General features: G+C 33.7%; 2 protein-coding genes across 2 annotated transcripts; one reads left to right on the top strand and one right to left on the bottom strand.

Moving 5' to 3' along the window:
- The first annotated feature begins 725 nt into the window (after positions 1–725).
- On the top strand, positions 726–5794 carry LOC147569909 (uncharacterized). The gene is made up of 4 exons (XM_086656471.1): positions 726–1053; positions 3534–3821; positions 3950–4042; positions 4794–5794. Exons 2-4 carry the CDS (start codon positions 3638–3640, stop codon positions 5537–5539), a joined length of 1023 nt encoding a protein of 340 aa, XP_086512597.1. The 5' UTR covers positions 726–1053; positions 3534–3637; the 3' UTR covers positions 5540–5794.
- A 389-nt stretch (positions 5795–6183) lies between these two features.
- On the bottom strand, positions 6184–10322 carry LOC147569908 (MOB kinase activator-like 1A). The gene is made up of 7 exons (XM_086656472.1): positions 10063–10322; positions 9250–9298; positions 8122–8230; positions 7866–7959; positions 7551–7684; positions 6879–7042; positions 6184–6338 (listed from the first exon to the last, which is right to left on the bottom strand). Exons 1-7 carry the CDS (start codon positions 10083–10085, stop codon positions 6264–6266), a joined length of 648 nt encoding a protein of 215 aa, XP_086512598.1. The 5' UTR covers positions 10086–10322; the 3' UTR covers positions 6184–6263.
- Between the last annotated feature and the right edge of the window lie 13495 nt (positions 10323–23817).

Genomic DNA, 23817 nt, shown 5'->3' with positions numbered 1-23817 from the left:
GACTCTTGACCGTATGAATGGTCGATGGCTTAAAGAAATGTACTTTTTAGCATAGACAAAAAGTTGTTTATCTACTTGACTATTTTGGGAATATGATATTCAATGATACCACCTAGATTCATAGTACAAATGAAACCGTTTTATCTGATTATACAATTATTTAATCAGATTAAAGTACAATTTTATCCTATTCTTTCTTTTACCACCTACATAAGAGTTGAGGGTCTGCCTAAGCGCACCCAATATCATGATATTTGATTATTTGTGGTTGAAACGTTAGTGGTAGAAATCCGAAAACCCTCTAATTGGTCTCAGACTCGAACTAGTCCGAGAGTATCGAACTGGCCAATCGTCCCGACCTGGTCAGTCCGAAACGCAAAGCAAGAGACTTGGACTGGTTTGTTGTGGATCTCAGTTTGGGATTGAAGGAGATTGACTGAGGCCGATCTGAGGTGAGAATAGCAATTTGGTGAGGTGACTTTACCAAGAGTTGATATTACACAAACTAAGACCAATATGCATGGATTTCAACAACAAAAAAAAGACCACCATGTATGGCAATTTGTGCATAATTTGTACGAATGAGAAACTAATTTTGAACAGGTGAAACAAAGTCATGTGTCACAGTAGTTACCCAAGAGCAATAGAAAAGTGATATTTAACTCGAAAATAAACACTTTGACTGTGGAAGGACATGATTTTTTTTTTTAGATTTTGGAATCTGGAAAATTGGATATGGGTGGAATAATAACTAATACTAACCCAGCTCGTGTATGTGTAGGATCCACGTGTTAATTTAGTCGAAGCCGCCAAAATATTTTGCCCCCAGCCCCAGGGTTTGGTTCTGTTTTATTGTCTAAGAAAATTTATCGGATCGAAAATATCAATGGCTCTTTTCTAGAGAGAGAGAGAAAGAAAGAAAAGGAGCAAATTCATTCTTCTTTTCTTTTTTACAGGTAGTGTGTGTGTGAGAGAGAGAGAGAGAGACAGACAGTTATTCCTAGAGAATGAAAAAAACCCTAGCTCTAATTGTTTATCAATCGATTCAATGAGGTACGTTTACTCTTTTACTGTTCTATATTTTGATTTAGCTTCCAAAATCAGATTAACCCTTTATTTTTGTTGGATTTTTGACCCTTTATTTTTGTTGGATTTTTGGTATCTAAATGCATCCTTTTAGCAAATTTGTCTAGGGTTTTTCTTATCTGTTCTTCTTTTGGTTTGTTAATTTGCTTCCATCTCGTGCTGAGTTGATATATATTCCTGACTTTGATTATGTTTTCAAGTTTTAATGGGTTAAGAACTTCTTATAGATCCTTGAAATGTAGGATGCTTTGCGTTACTGTAGTTTTAGGTTTTTAAGATTGGTCCATTTGAAGTAGTTTGGGATGAAATGAATCTACTAAGTGATTTAAGTTTTTGAGGGTAGGTCATGTTTGAGATTTCATCCACTAGCTTTCATAAACACTTCAAAATTGCTATTAAATCATTCGAGGGGTTGTGGGAGAGTCTGACAAATTTATAGGCATTAGAGAAGGAAAGTAGGAGGGGGAAATGGCTAAAGGAGTGGAACTTAGATTCTTGAAAACTCATAGTTGGTGTCGTTTGGGTAGAATGACATTGGTTGAATAAAACTTATTTTGTTCCATATGTGAAATTTTGAATTTAGTTTTATGACGGTAAAAGGCAAAAAACACTCCCCGTGCTAGGGAGTTAGGTTCTTTTTTACGAGTACCGACAGATGTTGGAAATGATTCATGAGCAACTCGTGCAGAAAAGTTGTACAAGCCCATAAAATGCGGCAGTTCGTGGAGTTTGGTGCAGTTGATTTGTAAGAGATCTTTGAGGTTTTCGGTACTTGTTAAATGGTATTTTGTTTTCTCGTGACACCGCTGTCATTCTATAGAGAGTTCATATTTTCACCATTTCTCCCTTCTGTTATGCGTGCAACATGCTCTCACATTATAATTTTTCTTGTCGGTCTCAGATATTCATCTGAACATATAAAAAAGTGCCTGGGGGTCGAAGTGAGGTGTATAAGCTGAATTTTTCGAATGCCCTTGAGCTTAGATTACTTAGGACTAAGCTTGAGGCAGTTTATGTTAAGACTTTTCTAGGAAATTATAAGTCCTAATGTGTTTGTCGGAAGTTTTTAGGTTGTCAGTTTGTTTTACTTTTTAACTTGGCGAGAACTCCCATGTTGGTGTCCCACCTATCCAAGTTGTGCTATATAGTGGGACTCTTTTTCAAAAACAAGAGCGAGGAAGGTGTATTTTTAGTAGGCAATGTAAATGTTAGTTGTATTATTTTTAATTCTGCCCTGTAAGTTAATAGTTCATCCTGGCTTGTTTTTCGTGATTAGTATTTCCGTTGTTTGGTAGCTGAGACCTAAGTCATGCTTGCCCTATCTTTGCTTAGAACAATAAGCATAGTAACTAAAGCAAGTAGGAAGAAGTATCTGTCCTATGCGCCAAAAGTTAGCCGGTGAAAATCATCTCTGAAGGTCTTCACAATCCCGCTTATCGTCGTCTACCTAGATGATTCAAAAAACTGTGTTGTCGACTCGACAAGACAATTAATTTTTGCCTGTGGAGAATATGAACTGTTAGCAGAAATACCCAATGCATCACTTGATTCCCTTCTACATTAACGATGTATAATAAGTCATAAACAAGAGCGGAAACTTCTCGGAACTCCAAATTCCTGAATGGTTCTTCTGCATCTTAAGTTGCCGAGACTCAAAAATTTGTAGACTTCATCAGTAACAGAAAGACTATTATCACAATCTCGTAACTAGAGGCTGCTTTTATGGGTGTTATTCTTTTTGGCCCTTTTTGCGCATTCATTTTTTTTTTTTCCTTATTGACGTACCATATTGTTCTTCTCTTCAAAAAGAGAAACACGTGTGCACTAGTTAGAGGCACGTCTATCTTTCAATTCTTGAAAATGGATGGTTAAGAATATTTCCTTTTCTGGTCTCGGTGTAAATGGCTTTGTTATCTGGTCATTGTGAGTTTATCTGCCTGTGGGAATTACCTGTGTCTGGGACCTTATCAAACAAAGGGAGTAACTGTGTTTTTTGAAAATTAAAAGGGAGTAACTGTAGCAATTTACCAATAGTTGAGATTCCCAATAATCAAGCATGGTCAATTTTGCTGCATGTATGAATATACACATGACACATCATCCTTCCACCCTAATTTGTTTCTAATGCCAGTTTATCAAAACCTAATATCTAGTAACTGATGCTAGTTTATGTTGTAGCTAGCAATATTATGCTGTTATAACGTAGGATTATCATGTACATTGTGGATGTTATCACTTATCAGCTAGGATATGTACTTAGTACAAGAGAATTATTCTCGAGCTCTCAACATATGATTTTTCTTCTCTCATCTCTCTCATTTTATTTTGTCTATATTAGAGTCTTCACATATTGTCCTTTGCTTATGCTTTCCAGCGTTTCGGGTCGATAATACTTTATCAGCATTATTGTACAAGCTTTAATAAATAGTGTTTATATTCTCCTGTAGTCTGACCTCATTCGGCTATACGGCATATAGTATCAAAAGCAACATGCATCATTGACGCAACCAAGTTGGATGTTCAAAAGCATTTTTATTCAATAAGTCGCCAAATGAAACCCAGAACGAATGGATCTCCTAGAGCCCAAAGATCTAATAATATTAAAGGGGAGGGGCCAAATTGGATCCTTATTGCAGGTGGGGCCTTGTTGAGTACATTATCAGTTCGACTTGGGTACAAGCTCAAGCAGTTTCACGATACAAGGCGGCTGGATGATGCTAACGGATCTTTGAAAGGTTTAATACTATATATTATTCACAGATGCTAATAACAAACTTAGGGCTACTAACTTACTTTTTTTCGGTACATATCCTAAACTTGTATTGTATCTTCCAGTAATTATGTCTGGTTGTTGGCAATTCAGGAAATGGAATAACCAGGGATAAAAGGTCAGAATTTCATTCAAATCAATTTTCTTTCACTCAAACTGGAGGCGGCTGTTACAATTGCCTTTCAGGTGCAGTATTTATTGATTTATTTAACATTCATAAAATCAAGAATCTTTAAAGTCCTTTTCAGTGCCTGATTTTATGATGTGATAGTAATTGGCTTCCTAGATTGGTAGTAAGGCACCATGGTAACCCTGCATGTACGCCAAAACGAGTAGACTTACTAGAACCTTCATATGTAGCTCATCTCTTATCAAAACAATATATACTTTTTTCCAGTGAACCAAAATACCGCTTTTCAAATGTTGGTTACCACGGAACTCTCTGGCTGAAGTCGAACACATCAGACAGCAATACAGCATGCTTACACGAAAACTTGTCTTGTTACTTTATTCGAAAGTCTGGTTGTAAATGAGTTGGATCTGCCAAGTTCTGTTTGAGAGTGTCAATGTGGTAAAACCTTGCTACTCAGAAGAATATGTTTATACAATGTGATTGCGTGGGTGAAATAGGAAAGCAGCATAGTGAGTGGTCCAGATAACACGATATCTGGTTGGCAGACACAGTAAATTTAGGTAGACATGATATTCCGTTTCTTTATGCTTTTAAAATCCATAAATTTATGCTTTTTGTAGAAAATATTATACGAGGTCCCTATTTAAGTTTGAAGCAAGGGGCATGAGCTCTATTCATGCGAGATGGTTTGTTTTAAGTGTATATATGCGGAACGTCAGGACAAGCTTGAACTTTACTATTATATCTTAAATTGAAAGAATCTAAACAAAGGAACTTTTCTTCTCGTTTTCTGGTTTGGAACAGGGAGTACGGAAGGCACCGTGGAACTTAAGCATCAAGCAACTTGTCCGACACTGAAAGAAACGGATCCAACACTTCCCTTAGTTACAATTCCACCACCAGAATCCAACAGAGAAAATGGAGTAATGTGGGCATCTTCTCCTGATCGTCTAGAGCTAACTCGAAAACCGTTTCATCACTCAAACAGCTCAGGCTCTCCTTCTGTATCAGAATCAGGCTCTGACATATACAGCAAGCGAGAAGTGATACAAAAGATGAGACAACAGCTAAAGAGAAGGGATGATATGATCCTTGAAATGCAAGATCAGATCATGGAATTGCAGAATCAACTCGGTTCTCACCTAACCCATTCAACTTACTTACAGTCACAACTCGATATTGCTAACAGGAACCTATTCGAGTTCGAACGAGAGATTCAAAAGTTGAGAAAGGCTATAGCAGACCATTGTGTTGGTGACACAGGTCACCCTGAGAATCAAGCAATACCGAGGAATTGGTCATCAGAGGGATTAAGTAACGGGCACGTAAATGGGTTCCTTAATGGGGAGAATGGTTCCGAGTTTGTAACTAAAGGAAGAGGAGATGGAGAGAGAATTGAGATGTTAAGGAGAGAAGTGAGGGAGTTGAAGGAAGTAATAGAAGGAAAAGAATACTTGTTACAGAGTTACAAAGAGCAAAAACTAGAGCTCAACTCAAAAGTCATGGAGTTGCAGCTGAGATTAGCTTCCCAAGTTCCAAATATTTTGTAAGATACTCGGTCTTGTGCATTCTTTGTGTTCTGTATTCTGATATATCATCTTGTTTTTTTGTAGTGAATTAGAAACATTTTTTTCTTTCACCTTTGATGCTGTTAATATCGGGTTTTTTTTCTGAAAAAAATTTCCAGTTTATATAGTTTTGTGTGGTTATTTGCGGAACCTTTAATCCTCATGACAAAAAGGAGACACTCTTGAGTATGAAGATTGTAATGTAATGAAAGTTTGCCCTAGTTTGTCCACCATCAACAAGGATTATCTTTGCTTGTTAGCAAGTCATATTCTGCAGGTACTTTCACGAGATGCTTCTGAAGCATGTGATGGCAAAATCGTCCAGACAATGGTTCTTTTGATTTTGTTTTTCTTATAAACTCTAAAAATCGGAAGCTTTGCTGAACGTCGGAGACAAATGAGTGTTCCACAAATGCTTTTTCCTATTGGGAACTTACTAAGTTTCTCAAGGAAGCACGGGTACTTGATTGTTTGTTGAGATGCGTCCACATGACCCGTGTGCACGCACAACGTTGACGTGCTCAAACGCATCACAACCGTCAGTCAGCCATCCAACATACTTCGCCTCGTTTTGCGTTCATCAATACAGTGAGCACAAATAGTTATTTTTCTAAATAGGTCACAAATACTGATAATAAGTACTTTATTTTGAAATCTCCTTAAAACATAGTGAGTTCTTACATAGAAAACGACAATTCATGAGATTTCAGTAAGGAACAATAATGGATTCTATAAGCTCCTGAAGTGGAGCTAGCTCCTTTTTATCGATTAATCCAAATTCCTGCATTTTGTTAAAATACACAAGCAAATCAACATAAGAATGTGAAACCTTATTTCTGCATCAAAATGACAACCAAATCTTATAGGCCTACTTTGTTATCCTCCAAGAGGTGTCAACAGGCCTGTTCCAATCCAGTTAACTACCTTCAGACCGAAATTGAAACTAATACTTTCTACAACCTCGAAAGATGCCCAAAAATTAAGGACGGAGCCTGGACGAAGTCTGACATGTCCATCAAGAGAGAAAAATTGGCCAAAATCTGGCTGTCCATGTTAACTTCTGGCCAGATTTTGTCCCTGATTTTTAGGGCATCCTAAGATTTCTGTATTTTCATTAGATATCAGGGTACTCGAAACTGGAGTTTTTAGTACCATTAATAGTCCATAGTATTATTGAGTGCATTAGTTCCGTGATCAAGCAATTCAGCTAATCCTAAAATGGGTAGAAGCGTATTTTGACAGACATACGGTTTCTTAAGCTAAATATGCATATAATTCTTACACTGCAGAAGTAAAAGGTCGACGAAGTAAGAAAGCTTACACATGTAAACAGGATGAAATGCTTGAAGCAAGTGTTAAGATGAGCTTCCTCTTTAAGGCTCACAATCTTCTGAAAATGTGAATGATAGATGTGCGCATATACACGGAAGAGACGTTTGAATATAGTCTTCACGACATCTCTAAAATTTGGAGGAAATGGTATTCCTACAAAACCAAAATTTAAACAACTATTGTTACACACTTAAATCCCATATACAGTGGAAACCAGTAATGTGGAGACCAGGGTTTAAATCTTACTCAGAGCCATAAACATGTAAAAGTTCACTGGCATTCAAATAAGACTAATAAGTTCCCATGCAAGGCACCTAGTCCCACGTTGTCTAGGAAGAACTTCCAGACATGGGTAGTTAATGAAATAACACCTTATATTATTGCTACTTGCTAGGCCTATAGGTTTTATCTGACGCCTAGATTGGTAAGGTGGAGAAGCTTGGGTTGTCGAAGGCAGGCCAATGTCAAAAAAAATCTTGTATGATGTGAAACTAGGGCAGTGGACCTGGTGCTACCTAAATCAAGGACAATATGCGTAGTATTCAGAAGAGCAATATCTCAGATACTTAACTCTTTTTCTTACCAATCAATAGTTTAACCGTAGAATATTTCAAATTCAAGAAACGTTAAAAAAAAAAATTAAAAGTTTAAACAATCATACCGAGCCTTTGAGGAAATATGGATTCGTCATCAAGCTGAGTTTCAATCCAGTCCATCAGGTATTCGACATACTTTGGTGCAGATACTTCAATGGGCTTCTTTATTTGTACACCATCTGCCCATCTATATTCATACCTGCAGAGTTTCATCTTCGTAAGAATGAAACTCGAATTTTTAATTACAACTATACGTCTAAAAGACATATTTGATATTTATCTGCATAGACGACACAAATGATGTTTTCCTTAGGCTCTTAAAAGACATCAGTTTCTATATACACCTATAACAAAACTCATAATAATGGAGTAAGCCATACTTTGGGCCTGCAGTCATTGTCGGACAGTTCTCGGACGTACAGAATTCAGTAAGAGTGCCATAGAGCAGATTCACCTGGTTGAAGAAGTCAACAGCTGAAAAGGAAAACAGCGATTATGTTGTTTCAGCTTAAGTAGTTTTGAGCACAAGTTGAATCTAATTGGACATGTAAGACTTTTAGATAATCCCAGAAATAAATAAAATGAACTAAAAAATGCTTCAGAAAGTGTCGATATTTTTAGAGAATAAGATATTACTGTTGACGGCAAGCCACTCATTTGCATCTTCCCCTGGAGGAAGTCGAACGGCTTCCCTTAAGTTTCCACTACCAAGGGTGGCATCGATATGCTTCCTTAGTTGTGCACCCTGCAAACCGGAAAGCAGCAAAACATTAGGAATTACCCAACAAGTAAACAAAATCCCGAGAAATTATAACTATTAACACCGCGATGGATGGTTTATCTTTGGTAATGCACCATTATCCGAAAACTATACACACCATTATAATTTGAGGCCCAATTGTATACTTACAAAAGTGGACGTGTTGCAATACAGAATGACTTACTATTTAATTGACAACAATAGTATAATATTACAAAAACACCAAATTGTAAAGTTTGAAGGGAAATGAAATAGGAATACGATAACCAACACGGCAACACTGATCTTTCTCAAAAAAGGTGTTACTTCGCTCTTTGTGGTATCCTCGTATACTTCTCCGGTGGATTTTGGGTCATAATGGAGAATCTAGATATGGAAATATCTTCTCCGGAATAGTTTAGTTTAACAAATACATTTCCGGATTCTTAAGCAATTTTGGACCCAGGATAAGAATAAAACTATCCTTTCATCTTTATTAGTATCCAAATCATAAAGTAGCATTACTATAAGCATTGAAGAGAATTAGATTAGTTCAACATATACGACCCATCTCCCATTTCGAAACAAGAACTATCTCCTTCAAGAGACTCCAAAAGCAATTCTAAACAAAAGGACAAATTAGGATCTTTAAGAAAATTTTCATTCCTTGCTTTTTAAACCTGCACGCTCTCTCCTCCTTTTCCTAATAAGCCCAAAACCAGGTGTCAGCATAGCCGAGTCTTCGACATCCATTACGAGTTGACAAACCCTTAATTGCTCATCATATTTAGTGCATCTACTCTATAGTCCGGTTTCACGTCAAAACCTAGTTCTAACATTCATAAGGACTTCCTGTTGTTCCTCAAAATACAATCGGAGAATTACATGGTGTATATGATTCAGTTTGGTCATGCATTTTGTGGATAAATTAATAATCATTAGTGACATGAAATAACACAGTTGTATTAATAACATTTGAACAATGATAGAAGATAAGAAAGATCTTAATGAAATAGAAAGTCCACCTTACTCCCGGAGGGTCCACTCTTTTTCGGCCGGAACGTCCTCTGATTCCTGTTTTGCAGATCAATAAATCATGAAATAAAAAATATATAAAGATATGCTAGATAAAAATGCAGCGAGCTAACCGTTATAAACACCGACACCAAGGGACTCATAACTCTATCATAGTCATTTGAATTTCGAAAGAATTGCAATTGGATATGAAACAAACCACATAGAAGCTAAAGAATCGGGTACTTATCAGCCAAGTTCCTAAACTTTATATCAGTGTTTATAACCATAAAAACAAACTAAATTGCATTTTCGTAAAGCTCTTTACTTAAAACCCTACCAAGAACCAACATAAATAAGCTATGTATCAAAGAATTAAGCATCATCATCTATTTAATTCATACACATACGCACAATTTAAGTAAAATCTAGATTAGTTGAAGACATAATTAAGTGATATTTTTACCTCTAGAGTGATCATAATATCAATTTCGGAACAAAATTTGAAGTATTGACTGAAAAAACTCATAATTAACTTAAAATCATAACAAAAACGATACAACATACAAATATTTGAAGTACCCAATTATCAATTATATAGTTCTAACATCTACCCAGTCTAGATCAGCTATAAAATTAGATCTTCAGAATGACAGAGAGAGAGATGGGTTGTGATCATTCAAGCTATAAATTCAAAGACAATTAGACAAATTGGTAAAACCCAAAACACCAAATCTGAAAATGGGTAGATCTTATAAATCTTTCTTCCACTAATCAAAAGTTATAATTTTAGTTAGAAAGAGAAAGAGAAAGGGAATTATTACCTGCCCAAACCAAAGAGACTCATGACTGCTAGTGAGAGAAAGATGGAGGAGAAGGGGATTTGATTGAAGGAAAAGTGAGTTCAGTATAAAATCTCAGGTTGGGATGGAAATGGGAATTTGGAAAGAAGGGGAAATTAAAGGTGCGTCTAAAAGGTATGTTCCAAGGTTCGGGCAGAAAAGGAACGAGGTTCGGGCAGCTGATACGAGCTGCCCGTGTGATTAACGAACTGCATAAGTGCATGTGCATCCCACACACTTCATTATTCCATTTTCTTTTTATTTAGAATTTTATAGTACTAAAGTGAGGTCATGGCAAACGCCATACTAGATGCACATAAGATATTAGGGCAAAGCCAGTGCGGGGCTCGGGCTCCCAATTTTGGGAGCCCTTGAATTTTGGGAGCCTCGGGACTTTGTCTCAATTCCAACGGCAGGCTCCCGATCGGGGTTCCCAAATCCAAAATAATGTGCGTGGACGAAGTACGTGTACGAAATATTGATTTTAGATTTCGACTATTAATTATTAGATTTCGATTATGAATTAAAATATGGTATTATTCGAGATGGATAATTTCAAAAAGATAACTCACAAAAAAAAAAAAAAAAAAGAGAGGAAAAATAAGAAATAAGTAGTTCAGAACATTTTAAGAAAATTGAAAAAAAAAACGATTAAAAAAAATTTTAAAAATAAAAAAAATTAAATATAAGTGGGGTGGATCCCCTTTTTAGGGGATCCACCCCAAATATAGCCGTTGGGACAGCCCAACGGCTATATTTGGGGGCTGGGAGCCCGGAAGCCTAGGGCTCCCGGGTTGGGCAGCCAACGGGCTGGGCTGGGGCTCCCAAAATTCAAATTGGGAGCCCCAGCCCTCTCACGTTGGCTTTGCCCTTAGATATGGGCTTTGAAAAAAAGACAGAAAGACGTCAAATTCGTAAAGTTCACCCGAGTCTGTATAGCAATCGTTATCTATCGTAAAGTCCATCCGAGTCTGTTATATTATATGACATTTACTTAGATATAGACAACATCAGCCCCATATATAGTGGAATTAGTGAACCAATCTCTATTAAAAGAAGTTATCCAATCACCTGCCGGAGTCTACCGGACTAACACATAAGATACACATCTCTGATTAAACGTGACTACCTCATACTATATATAAGAAGTATATCGCCACAATAATAAATGTAGAATTGACCTCAAGAGTCAAAATTAAAATTTGGGGTCACATCAGTCTAACATACTCTCTTCATTCACTACTAAAGCTCAATAATGTAAATAATTGAAAAAACAGCTTATTTTAGGGGGTCTTAACAAGAAAAAAAAACTTATTTTAAGGGTGTTATTTTGTGTCTCCATACTCCAATGCTTGACCCAGAGGATGGAAACCATCCTGGTAAAGATTTCAACCAAAAGTTGTTGACAGTTGTAAATCAATTTAATATAGACAAATGAGATACTCCGTATTAAATATTAAACACCTTTTCATAACGACTTGTTTTAAAGTTGTGACACCTTAAAATCTTGAAGCTGATAATATCACTTGCAGCTAAGAATACTAGTCTCTATAATCGGATAAAACGTTATCAGTACAATTGTCTCTGCTATCACGTGATCTTTAGGATATGTGTTGTAAATCAATTCCATATTGGTGAGAGAAGAAGTGTGTAGCTCCTTATAAGAAATTAAGCATTGCAGTAATGCGTTTTAAAGTCGTGAAATCTTGAACTATTAAAGTGGACAATATCACTATTAAACCCAAAAAGTTGATCCACACAATTTTATAACAAGGTTTCAGTTGTGAATTTGCGCCATAAATTTTGAGCTTTTCCGCAATAGTTTAAGTAATTGTAGTCCTCTTGTAACTTACAAAATCAACTAATCTCTCCAAGTAATTGAATTTTTCCCATTTATCACAAGATTACTCTAAATCATACATTTTAGTTTTGAATACACATGAAACGCCATCAAAAAAGAGTTGTCCAAAGAACTCTAAAGAGAAACCACAACCCATGTTAAAATTGGGTTAATATTGTGATGATTGGGTTCAAACAATCCGAGGTTTCTACTTAATTACTAAAAAAAAATGAAACTCTTTTAACAAGATTCCATGATTAGTATCATTTAGGAGACCTTTCAACAAAAAAAAAAGTATCATTTAGGAGAAATGTCTAAGCAAACATTATGGTGTTTCCTTCAGAGTGGGAAGTTTTGGATGTGCAACTAAGGCGCCAGATGTGCCCTAGATGTCCATGGCCACGCTACTGTGTGTTCTTGTGCATGAATTTATGTAAGGTACCCATTCCACCTATATCAAGTTCGATTTTGAGTATGTTGACTATGTATTTAAGAGATGTAAACTAGCAATGGAGATATGGCACTTCTCAAATTCAACTGTTAGACTTGAAGACAATTAGAGTGTTATTGAGATTCTATGTGGGCAGTTAGGAGATGAAGAAGAAACTGAGAATTCACGGCTAAAAGTATGTACTCTCGGGTTTATATGGAAGGCAAGAAACAAATGGATATTCGAAGGAATAAGACCGAGCTGCTTAGGTATTATCAAAGAGGCAAAGAAGATGTACGACGATTTTGATATATCCTTGAACTCTATGGTTATTGATCAGGTGAATGAAAACAGACATGTTGTTGACCAGTGGGAAACTCCACCTATGGAGTGATGAAACTAAATTTTGACGCGGCTTTTAAAGAAGGAAAAGTTGCAATTGGGGTAGCTTGTAGAGATTGGAATGGTGATTTCGTCTAGGCAGAAATGAAGTGTATAAAGGTGTCGAGTGCTACAGAAGCTGAAGCTCATGCAAAGCTTGCAGTCCAGATTATTAATCGAAGACTATGGCAACCTGTTATCGTTGAAGAAGATACAGTGCACATTAAAGCTCACTCAACCATTAGTGCTGATTTTCCCTGGAAACTTCGGCATATTATGTTTCAGATTCAGGAGGAATGTAGATCCCAAACTCAAACTACTATCAAATTTTGTGGCCGTAATCGCAAGCGAGTTGCGGATTTACTTGCTCGAAATGCTTTTTTTAGTTGAAAGAGATAGTGTCTGGGAATCCCATCCGATCCCAAGCCTCGTTGTAAGCCAGTTGAAGGCAGGCAAATCCAACGCTTTTTCGGATATTTGATTTGAATAAAGTTAGGTCGTGTTCTATTTCATCAAAAAAAAAAAGTTCGGTTTTGAGAGCATTATTATATCACTCACTCGTAATCGAATTATTTTAACGAGCTTTAACTTTGAAATTTGGAGTTTTGAAAATAAAAACAAATCAATCCGGTTAGTTTCTTATTTGACTCGGTACATCAATTTATGTTGCATTAGCTTTTTAAATGAAGCTTGATATGTAGCTATACAACATAAGAGACTGATTGTGTGAAGGGAACATAAAATTACCAAAACAAATGTTGTTGTTTGGTTTCTATCTCTCATTCTGCTTGTATTTCACTGTGTTCAATTATTTGGGAATTGGGTGGAAGACCCTATTTTCTTTTGGTCTTGACTAAACAAACGTACTAAATTTTTCCTAAATTGTGAACACACCAAATGGTGTACTAGAGGTGCATCCTTCCCGGTTCTCTCGCACAAAGGAGGGGTCTTCTTAATGCTTTAGCGATCACATCGGATATGAACTGAACTGTCTCACGGCGTTCTGAACCTATCTCACGTCCCACTTTAGTGAACGAAAACCCCAACCCTTAGACCATACTACAACTCCCGGTGGCGGACCTCCACAAGCTCTGCAATCTCTGTAACCAGTGAGAACTTCAATTGAAGCCCAAAAAAGAAAATCTTTTTTCACTTAATTTTTTCTTGGTCTAGCTAGTTTTTGACAAAAAAGTTCCTTCAATTGTTTGCATCCCTATGCTTTTGTTCACTTTTTCTTTTTTCCTCTCTTTAATCAAATGCAGGGGAGACTCATTAATGATATGATGTTTCAATGTGACTAACTTTCAGTACAATGTTAAATTGTTCTTGCCCTTGCTCCCTGAAAGATTTATTCCTCAAAGTCCTTTTCTCATTTTCCATATCTCAATAAGGGTCCGTTTGATTGGTGGGAAAATAGGGTTGAGAAAGTGGTTTTCTCAAAAAAGTCAGTTTTTTAGTGTTTGATTGGGGCAAAAAGGTACGAATTCGATTTCTCATGGTAAAAAAGAGTAAGAAAAGAGCCTAAATTTTTTTACCACCAATAAGGTGGGAAAGTCGAATTCCCACCTTCAGACTCGCGGTCTCTTCCTCTCGTCCTCTCTATCTTTCCTCCTCAGAACTCTCTCTCTCTCATCTCCATCTCCATCTCTATCTCAGATTGCTCTCTCTCAACCCCATCTCTATTCTCAGATCTCTCTCTTCCCCTCTCTCTCTCTCACTCTCTCAACTGATCAACTCCTAGGGCTAATCATCATCATCAACAAGTATGTAAAATGTAGAGATGGGGTTTCAAAAAAAGTTTTAACGAATCACAATCATTTATCTCTGCCATGGACATCATCCACATAGCCATTTCTTGTTCTTCGGCCTCTTGAAAAGCTCCTGCATCATCCTCAACATGAACATGAAGATCGAACACATTTCTTCACCAGCATATACTTCATAATTTTATCATGATGATGATAATGAGCATCTACTTTTTTTCTCTCTCTCTTTCCTATCTAACAAGGGATGATGGCAATAGATTAAAGAAAGTAAATTAGCACAAATCCAGGTTTAAGATTTGCTTCCAAGTATGAACCCTGGTATAAAATTGGGGGAAAAAAAATTAAAACCCTAGTTTGAAATTCACAACTAGATGACTTGGTGAATGATAAAATAGTGCATGATTTACCTTAATGGAGAATTAAGAGAGAGCAATTAAATTCCAATGTTGATTTTCAACCATGGAATCTCACTGTGAACGACGACGGGACATTGAAAATTATAATCGAATTCCAACATGGGGAAGAGGATGATCGCGAAATTTAAAAGCACCCTCTGCGTTGGGTGAATTAAAGAAGAGTCCACATGATATTTTAATGGCACCCACCATTTCTCCACAACACTATCAAACACTTGAATTACAAATTCACAAGAGTAAGAGTTCATTTTCTTTCCCATCAGAAAAAGATAGATTTTCTTACTCAGACATTCACACGTAACAAACGGACCCTAAGATTTGTAGACCCTAAAAATTAACTTCTAGGTTTTGAAAGACTTTATAAAAACAAGATTTTGTTAACCCACAGTCCAACTTCAATTCTACACATGGAGGTTACTGTTAGGATATATGGACCAAGATCAACCGTCCAAGATATATGAAGATGAGGAGGATCGACATCAAGAGATCCGACGACCAAGATGAGTCCAAGATATTGAAGATATGAAAGATATCGAAGATATATTTAGGATATCTCTTGTATAGTAATATTGAGTAGAGATTATATTGTTTCCTAGTTTAGTTAGGAGAAACTAGGAAACCCTAAACCCTATAAATAAGAGATGGGTTCTAGGAGTTTAAGCATTCGATTACTATTCGATTACTAATCAATCATTGTAACGAATCACCACAATTGTGGATAATAAAGTATGTAGCCGTTCTGGCTTTCTCCGAGGATGTAGGTCGTGATCCTCCGACCGAACCTCGTTAAATATTGTGTTCTTTATTTTAGTTTATGTCTTATAGTCTATCAACTAACATAAACTTTCACATGGTATCAAGAGCAGGTTAATCAATCCTGATCAAACTTCTGCATATTCTCGATTTTTTTTATTTATATCGATTAAATTATTCCGAGCAGGTTCATCAATCCCGTTTTATCGAATTTTCTCTAGCTTCCGCTATTATCGACGATATCTTCGTTGTGATTCAATAACCTTTTTAATCGCTTTCTGTCGATTTAATATCCACGTGTGTCGATTTAATATCCACTTGTGATCACTTTCATGTCTCTTTCATATGTATGGATAATCCTCAATTTTTTCTCGATCTTGGATTATCTCTGTTCACTCTCTCCCTCGAATTTTCTGTCGGCTGCTACGAGTAAGTCTTAATCGGTTATTCCCTCCCTTGTCAAAACGATTTTTACTACATTAGATTTTCCATCAGACTTCGTGATGCAAGGATATCGTCTTCGTCGAATCGTTTTTTTATTATCCTGATTTAAGTCTCCAAGAATATTGTCACTAAGGGTGGAGATGTGTTCATGGAGCAACTGAAATTTCCTTGATGGTTAAAGAATTCAATTTGCCACCAGTTGTTTTCATATCACCAAACCCTAGTTTGAAATTTGATCTCCATGGGCATATGAATCAAGCTTATTCCTGTACCCATCTATCGCTAGCCACTTAAAAAAAAAAGATATCATCCCTAGTTCCAAGCAGCAACCGTTTGGACAGAGTATTCCTTGTTCAATCCAAACTCTATCCTTCACTCTTCCAAAATTTACCGTTTTGGTCTCTCACAAGTCACAATAAATCTTTTACCACAGAATTCAATATCTTGTGTAATAATAAGAGAATGTGGGGATGGCATCTCTCCATCTTCTTCGTCCTGCTTTCATCAATCCCTCTTCACATGGTAATTGTGAGGCACCAATCACTTCTCCCATTCAAAGGGAGTCTATTCTAAAACACTCGGGCACGTTTTGCCGATTTCCCTTTCCTAAATCAATTGGAAGATAAGCAACCATGTCGCATACTCGCATCCATGATTATCTTATTCAAATCAAAGAGCTATTTTCTTTCAACCAAATCAAGCTTCCGCGAATCCGCGTTTCCGACGTTTTTTTCATTGTGATTAAATCATGTAAGTTGAAGATTTAATATGCTCTTTTCTCGGACGTATCTGTCACCATTTTTCAACAAACTCTACTATTTTTTTCAAAGTCTCGTAAGTCGTTGTGATTTCTTCATCAATCAAATCGCTTTGTCGATTTGTTTTCCTTTCCAAGGTATCTTGTGATTATCATCATCTCAAAATCGAGAACGCTTCTAGGATTTTATTTTCTTCTCGTTTTTTTTTTTTTTTCAACCGACGACCACTTCCTCTCTTTCCGCCGATCGATTTTCCGACCTTTTCTTTTGTCAATCAAACGTTACCATCGTTCGTGACAGTTTTTATTTACCACAGTAACCGACTGTTGGAAGTATTCTTTTGCGACAAATCTTCATGTCACTCATTTGGTTGGATCTTTATCTCCATTCAAATTTTCACAATTTTCAAATATCTTTCTTAACGTTGTGCCAAGATTCCATCAATTGAAGAATTTCAAGTCTTCAGTCATGCCTATTCATATTACCAAGTTGTCAAGTCTTCAAGTTTCAAGTTCTTAAGTTCATGCTTTGAATCCGACAGCATGCAAGCAAAATCCAATTGTACACGAGCAAAATTCATCTTTTTCAAGTTCTATCTTCAAGTTGGATACTTCACATGTTCCGCAGTCCAACTTGAGGGGGAGTGTTAGGATATATGGACCAAGATGAACCGTCCAAGATATATGAAGATGAGAAGGATCGACATCAAGAGATCCGACGACCAAGATGAGTCCAAGATATTGAAGATATGAAAGATATCGAAGATATATTTAGGATATCTCTTGTATAGTAATATTGAGTAGAGATTATATTGTTTCCTAGTTTAGTTAGGAGAAACTAAGAAACCCTAAACCCTATAAATAAGAGATGGGTTCTAGGAGTTTAAGCATTCGATTACTATTCAATTACTAATCAATCATTGTAACGAATCACCACAATTGTGGATAATAAAGTATGTAACCGTTCTGGCTTTCTCCGAGGATGTAGGTCGTGATCCTCCGACCGAACCTCGTTAAATATTGTGTTCTTTATTTTAGTTTATGTCTTATAGTCTATCAACTAACATAAACTTTCACAGTTACTAATAGCTTTCCCAATGGAAATCCGTCATATAGTTTCGGAATATATCTTGCATCTCAAAGTCAAATGTGAACTTTCTCCTTTGTGAGAATACTGGATGAAGTCTATCTTCTACATTTTGTAATAGAGATTTCATTTTGTATAACAGGCAACAACCATCGATTGTTATTTAACTATACTCATATTTTCATCTTTACGATTTGTCTTATCGGTAGTTTTTAAAGACAACCAAGGAAAAAAAACGACATACTTTGATACTTATCAGTATTAACTACTAACTACTTGTTCAACAAAAAAAAAACTACTAACTACTTGTGGTCGGTTGTGGTCCTTTGTGGTCCCATTAGCATTAAGATTGAAACTCCTTTGGGAGAAAAACACAAAACAATTTGATAATGGAGGGGGTCTTCATCTAAGACCATAAAATGTGCTCCTCTTGTCAGCCTAATAGGAAACAGTGTCCTAACATAGGGCACAAGAACTCATGATATTCAAATATAGATTAAATTCAAAATTAGATACACTAAAATGACAATCAAACACAACTCTGGGGCATCATTGAGAATCACCTAAACATTGTTTACTAGTGTGATGTTTTGTTTTAGTGTGGAAAACAACTTCTTCTATGGATCTATGTTTGTGAACCGTACGTATAACCAAGAACACTGGCGATTCCTCATTTCTACTTTTGCCACTTTAAAATAATTCAATATATTCATAACCATCGATCGAAAATCATCAGAAGAATTACGTAAACAGAAAAAAAAAAATCAATTGAGGCTTATATATACTTAAAAATAGACGTCACACCTATATTTTCATTCATGTGAAATAATGTATTGGATAAAACTTTGTCAATCTTAGTATTATTGTTTTTTCTCCAATAATAGATTCACTATTAAGTCGAAAGAAAATATAGGACATAAAGTGGGACCACAGTAGCAAGGTCCATAACTTTGAGACTGTGGGGGGGGGGGGGGGGGGGGGGGGGGGGGGGGGACCCTATGATACCTAAAATTGTGTACACAAAAGATAGAGATGGAGAGAGGAAAAAAAAAGTGTCAGTGAAGGTAAAATGCTTGCTTAAACCCATGCTTTGTGGGTGCGGTCCAAAGGAGCAAGGGTGAGAAAGAAGAAACCAGACAAATGATTGCTTAGTTTGTTTGTTCAATTCAATCATCCCCCCAAACCCCAAACGTAGGAGAAATTTAATTCATATCTCATCTTAATTTCCTTCTTCTCCTCTCCCACTTTAACTACTTAGGGGGGTAGTGGATAGGGATTTAGAAGGACATTCGTGGACAAAATGTCTCGTAGACATTTCGAGACATTTTAAGACATTTCGAGACATTTATCTGTAGACAAAAGGTCTTTATAGACATTTCAAGACATTTGATTCATGGACACAATGTCTTTATGGACATTTCAAGACATTTGGTTTATAGACAAAATGTTTTGGAGACATTTCAACATATTGAATCCATGGACAAAATGTGTAGTGGATATTATTATTGTTACTTTTTTATTATTATTATTATTATTATTATTATTATTATTATTATTATTAATATTAATATTAATATTAATATTAATATTATTATTATTATTATTATCACATCATGGATGACAAGTGGTAACCATTTATTTATTTAATTTTATCATTATCGTTTAATCATATGAAATAATATATTTGTACCACTATTTCAAAAATATATTTTTCGGCTTTCGTAGACATTCGTAGATATCTGTAGACATTGATCAACAATTGGTAGACATATAATAAGATAATAATAATATAACATAGTAATATAATAATAAGATAATATTATAAAATATAATAATAATAATACAATAATATAATATAATAATAATAATACAATAATATAGTAATATAAGAAAATAATGTAATAATAATAGGATAATAATAATATAATATAGTAATATGATAATAATATCATTATTACTATAATATAATAATAATATAATATAGTAATAATATAATATAATAATAATACAATAATATAGTAATATAAGAAAATAATGTAATAATAATAGGATAATAATAATATAATATAGTAATAATATAATATAATAATAATACAATAATATAGTAACATATAATAAAATAATAATAATATAGTATAATAATATAATAATAAGATAATATTATAATAATATAATAATAATATAATATAGTAATGGTAATAATATCATTATTACTATAATAAAGTATTATAATAATTAATATTTTTATATATTATTTATTATAAATTATTTAATCTAATTTGATAATAATAATTATTTTTATCAAAAGATAGAGATGGAGAGAGGAAAAAAAAAGTGTCAGTGAAGGTAAAATGCTTGCTTAAACCCATGCTTTGTGGGTGCGGTCCAAAGGAGCAAGGGTGAGAAAGAAGAAACCAGACAAATGATTGCTTAGTTTGTTTGTTCAATTCAATCATCCCCCCCAAACCCCAAACGTAGGAGAAATTTAATTCATATCTCATCTTAATTTCCTTCTTCTCCTCTCCCACTTTAACTACTTAGGGGGGTAGTGGATAGGGATTTAGAAGGACATTCGTGGACAAAATGTCTCGTAGACATTTCGAGACATTTTAAGACATTTCGAGACATTTATCTGTAGACAAAAGGTCTTTATAGACATTTCAAGACATTTGATTCATGGACACAATGTCTTTATGGACATTTCAAGACATTTGGTTTATAGACAAAATGTTTTGGAGACATTTCAACATATTGAATCCATGGACAAAATGTGTAGTGGATATTATTATTGTTACTTTTTTATTATTATTATTATTATTATTATTATTATTATTATTATTATTAATATTAATATTAATATTAATATTAATATTATTATTATTATTATTATCACATCATGGATGACAAGTGGTAACCATTTATTTATTTAATTTTATCATTATCGTTTAATCATATGAAATAATATATTTGTACCACTATTTCAAAAATATATTTTTCGGCTTTCGTAGACATTCGTAGATATCTGTAGACATTGATCAACAATTGGTAGACATATAATAAGATAATAATAATATAACATAGTAATATAATAATAAGATAATATTATAAAATATAATAATAATAATACAATAATATAATATAATAATAATAATACAATAATATAGTAATATAAGAAAATAATGTAATAATAATAGGATAATAATAATATAATATAGTAATATGATAATAATATCATTATTACTATAATATAATAATAATATAATATAGTAATAATATAATATAATAATAATACAATAATATAGTAATATAAGAAAATAATGTAATAATAATAGGATAATAATAATATAATATAGTAATAATATAATATAATAATAATACAATAATATAGTAACATATAATAAAATAATAATAATATAGTATAATAATATAATAATAAGATAATATTATAATAATATAATAATAATATAATATAGTAATGGTAATAATATCATTATTACTATAATAAAGTATTATAATAATTAATATTTTTATATATTATTTATTATAAATTATTTAATCTAATTTGATAATAATAATTATTTTTATCAAAAGATAGAGATGGAGAGAGGAAAAAAAAAGTGTCAGTGAAGGTAAAATGCTTGCTTAAACCCATGCTTTGTGGGTGCGGTCCAAAGGAGCAAGGGTGAGAAAGAAGAAACCAGACAAATGATTGCTTAGTTTGTTTGTTCAATTCAATCATCCCCCCCAAACCCCAAACGTAGGAGAAATTTAATTCATATCTCATCTTAATTTCCTTCTTCTCCTCTCCCACTTTAACTACTTAGGGGGGTAGTGGATAGGGATTTAGAAGGACATTCGTGGACAAAATGTCTCGTAGACATTTCGAGACATTTTAAGACATTTCGAGACATTTATCTGTAGACAAAAGGTCTTTATAGACATTTCAAGACATTTGATTCATGGACACAATGTCTTTATGGACATTTCAAGACATTTGGTTTATAGACAAAATGTTTTGGAGACATTTCAACATATTGAATCCATGGACAAAATGTGTAGTGGATATTATTATTGTTACTTTTTTATTATTATTATTATTATTATTATTATTATTATTATTATTATTAATATTAATATTAATATTAATATTAATATTATTATTATTATTATTATCACATCATGGATGACAAGTGGTAACCATTTATTTATTTAATTTTATCATTATCGTTTAATCATATGAAATAATATATTTGTACCACTATTTCAAAAATATATTTTTCGGCTTTCGTAGACATTCGTAGATATCTGTAGACATTGATCAACAATTGGTAGACATATAATAAGATAATAATAATATAACATAGTAATATAATAATAAGATAATATTATAAAATATAATAATAATAATACAATAATATAATATAATAATAATAATACAATAATATAGTAATATAAGAAAATAATGTAATAATAATAGGATAATAATAATATAATATAGTAATATGATAATAATATCATTATTACTATAATATAATAATAATATAATATAGTAATAATATAATATAATAATAATACAATAATATAGTAATATAAGAAAATAATGTAATAATAATAGGATAATAATAATATAATATAGTAATAATATAATATAATAATAATACAATAATATAGTAACATATAATAAAATAATAATAATATAGTATAATAATATAATAATAAGATAATATTATAATAATATAATAATAATATAATATAGTAATGGTAATAATATCATTATTACTATAATAAAGTATTATAATAATTAATATTTTTATATATTATTTATTATAAATTATTTAATCTAATTTGATAATAATAATTATTTTTATCTTTGTTAATGAAATGTCCACAAGTGTCTTCCATATTTTGAGAGACATTTTCTCTCCAAAAGCTCTCCAAATTTACACTAAAATGTCCTCACATGTCTCCAAAACCAATTTGTCTTGAAATGTCCTTAATTTCGTGTCTCTAACGAATACCACAGACATTTCAGGACATTTGAAATGTCTCAAACGAATAACACAGACATTTAGAGACATTTTGAGACATTTTAAATGTCTCCAACCAATAACACAGACATTTGGGGACATTTAAAATGTCCCCAACCAATAACACAGATTTTGAGGGACATTGCCATGTCCCTCAAAATCCCCAACCACTACCCCCCCCCCTTAGACATGGATATCATGAGAAAACCTAAAATGGATATAAGGAATTATATATATAATATAGAGATATGTTTCATTGAACTACTTTGTAAATTTGTAGTTGAAGGGGTCAATGATGTGTTTGTTACCAAACATCATACCTAAGTCTTTGTAGATCCATCACATTAGTTTATTATGGGTAGGGTTATGTAAATGTTCTATTTAGCAAGGCCATGAAGAGTTAGCTCTTAATCCTCGTTAATGAGAAGTTAGATGTTTTCCGTAACCACGATATAAGTACTCTTGTATAATTATAATTGAAGAGGAAAATCTAGTGAAGAGTTATTTCTTTGGGTAGAGAAAGAGAGATTGGTGTGAATAAGTAGGATCAATTCTAGGAAGTACTCCCTAATCATTGCAAGTTTGCAACACTACAAAAAAGTACTATGAAAGAGGTAAATAGGGTGGCAAGGATTATTTCCAACGTTTTATTTACCGTCGGAAACGTCAAAAGGTCGTAGCAAATGATTATATTCCGCCGTAAAACATTTTTCCGACATGTACAATTTTTCCGTCGAAAATAATTTGGTATATTTTCGACGACTCCACATATTCCGTCGGAAAGATCTGTATGATGATACTGAGTTAGATGTTGGTGGTGGACCTTGGAAACAATG

This window comes from Eschscholzia californica, unplaced genomic scaffold (assembly GCF_041429995.1).
Source record: "Eschscholzia californica isolate CP2 unplaced genomic scaffold, dmEscCali1.0.p SCAF_1, whole genome shotgun sequence".
Taxonomy (NCBI): Eukaryota; Viridiplantae; Streptophyta; class Magnoliopsida; order Ranunculales; family Papaveraceae; genus Eschscholzia; species Eschscholzia californica.
This window is presented reverse-complemented; position numbering and strand designations above follow the sequence as displayed.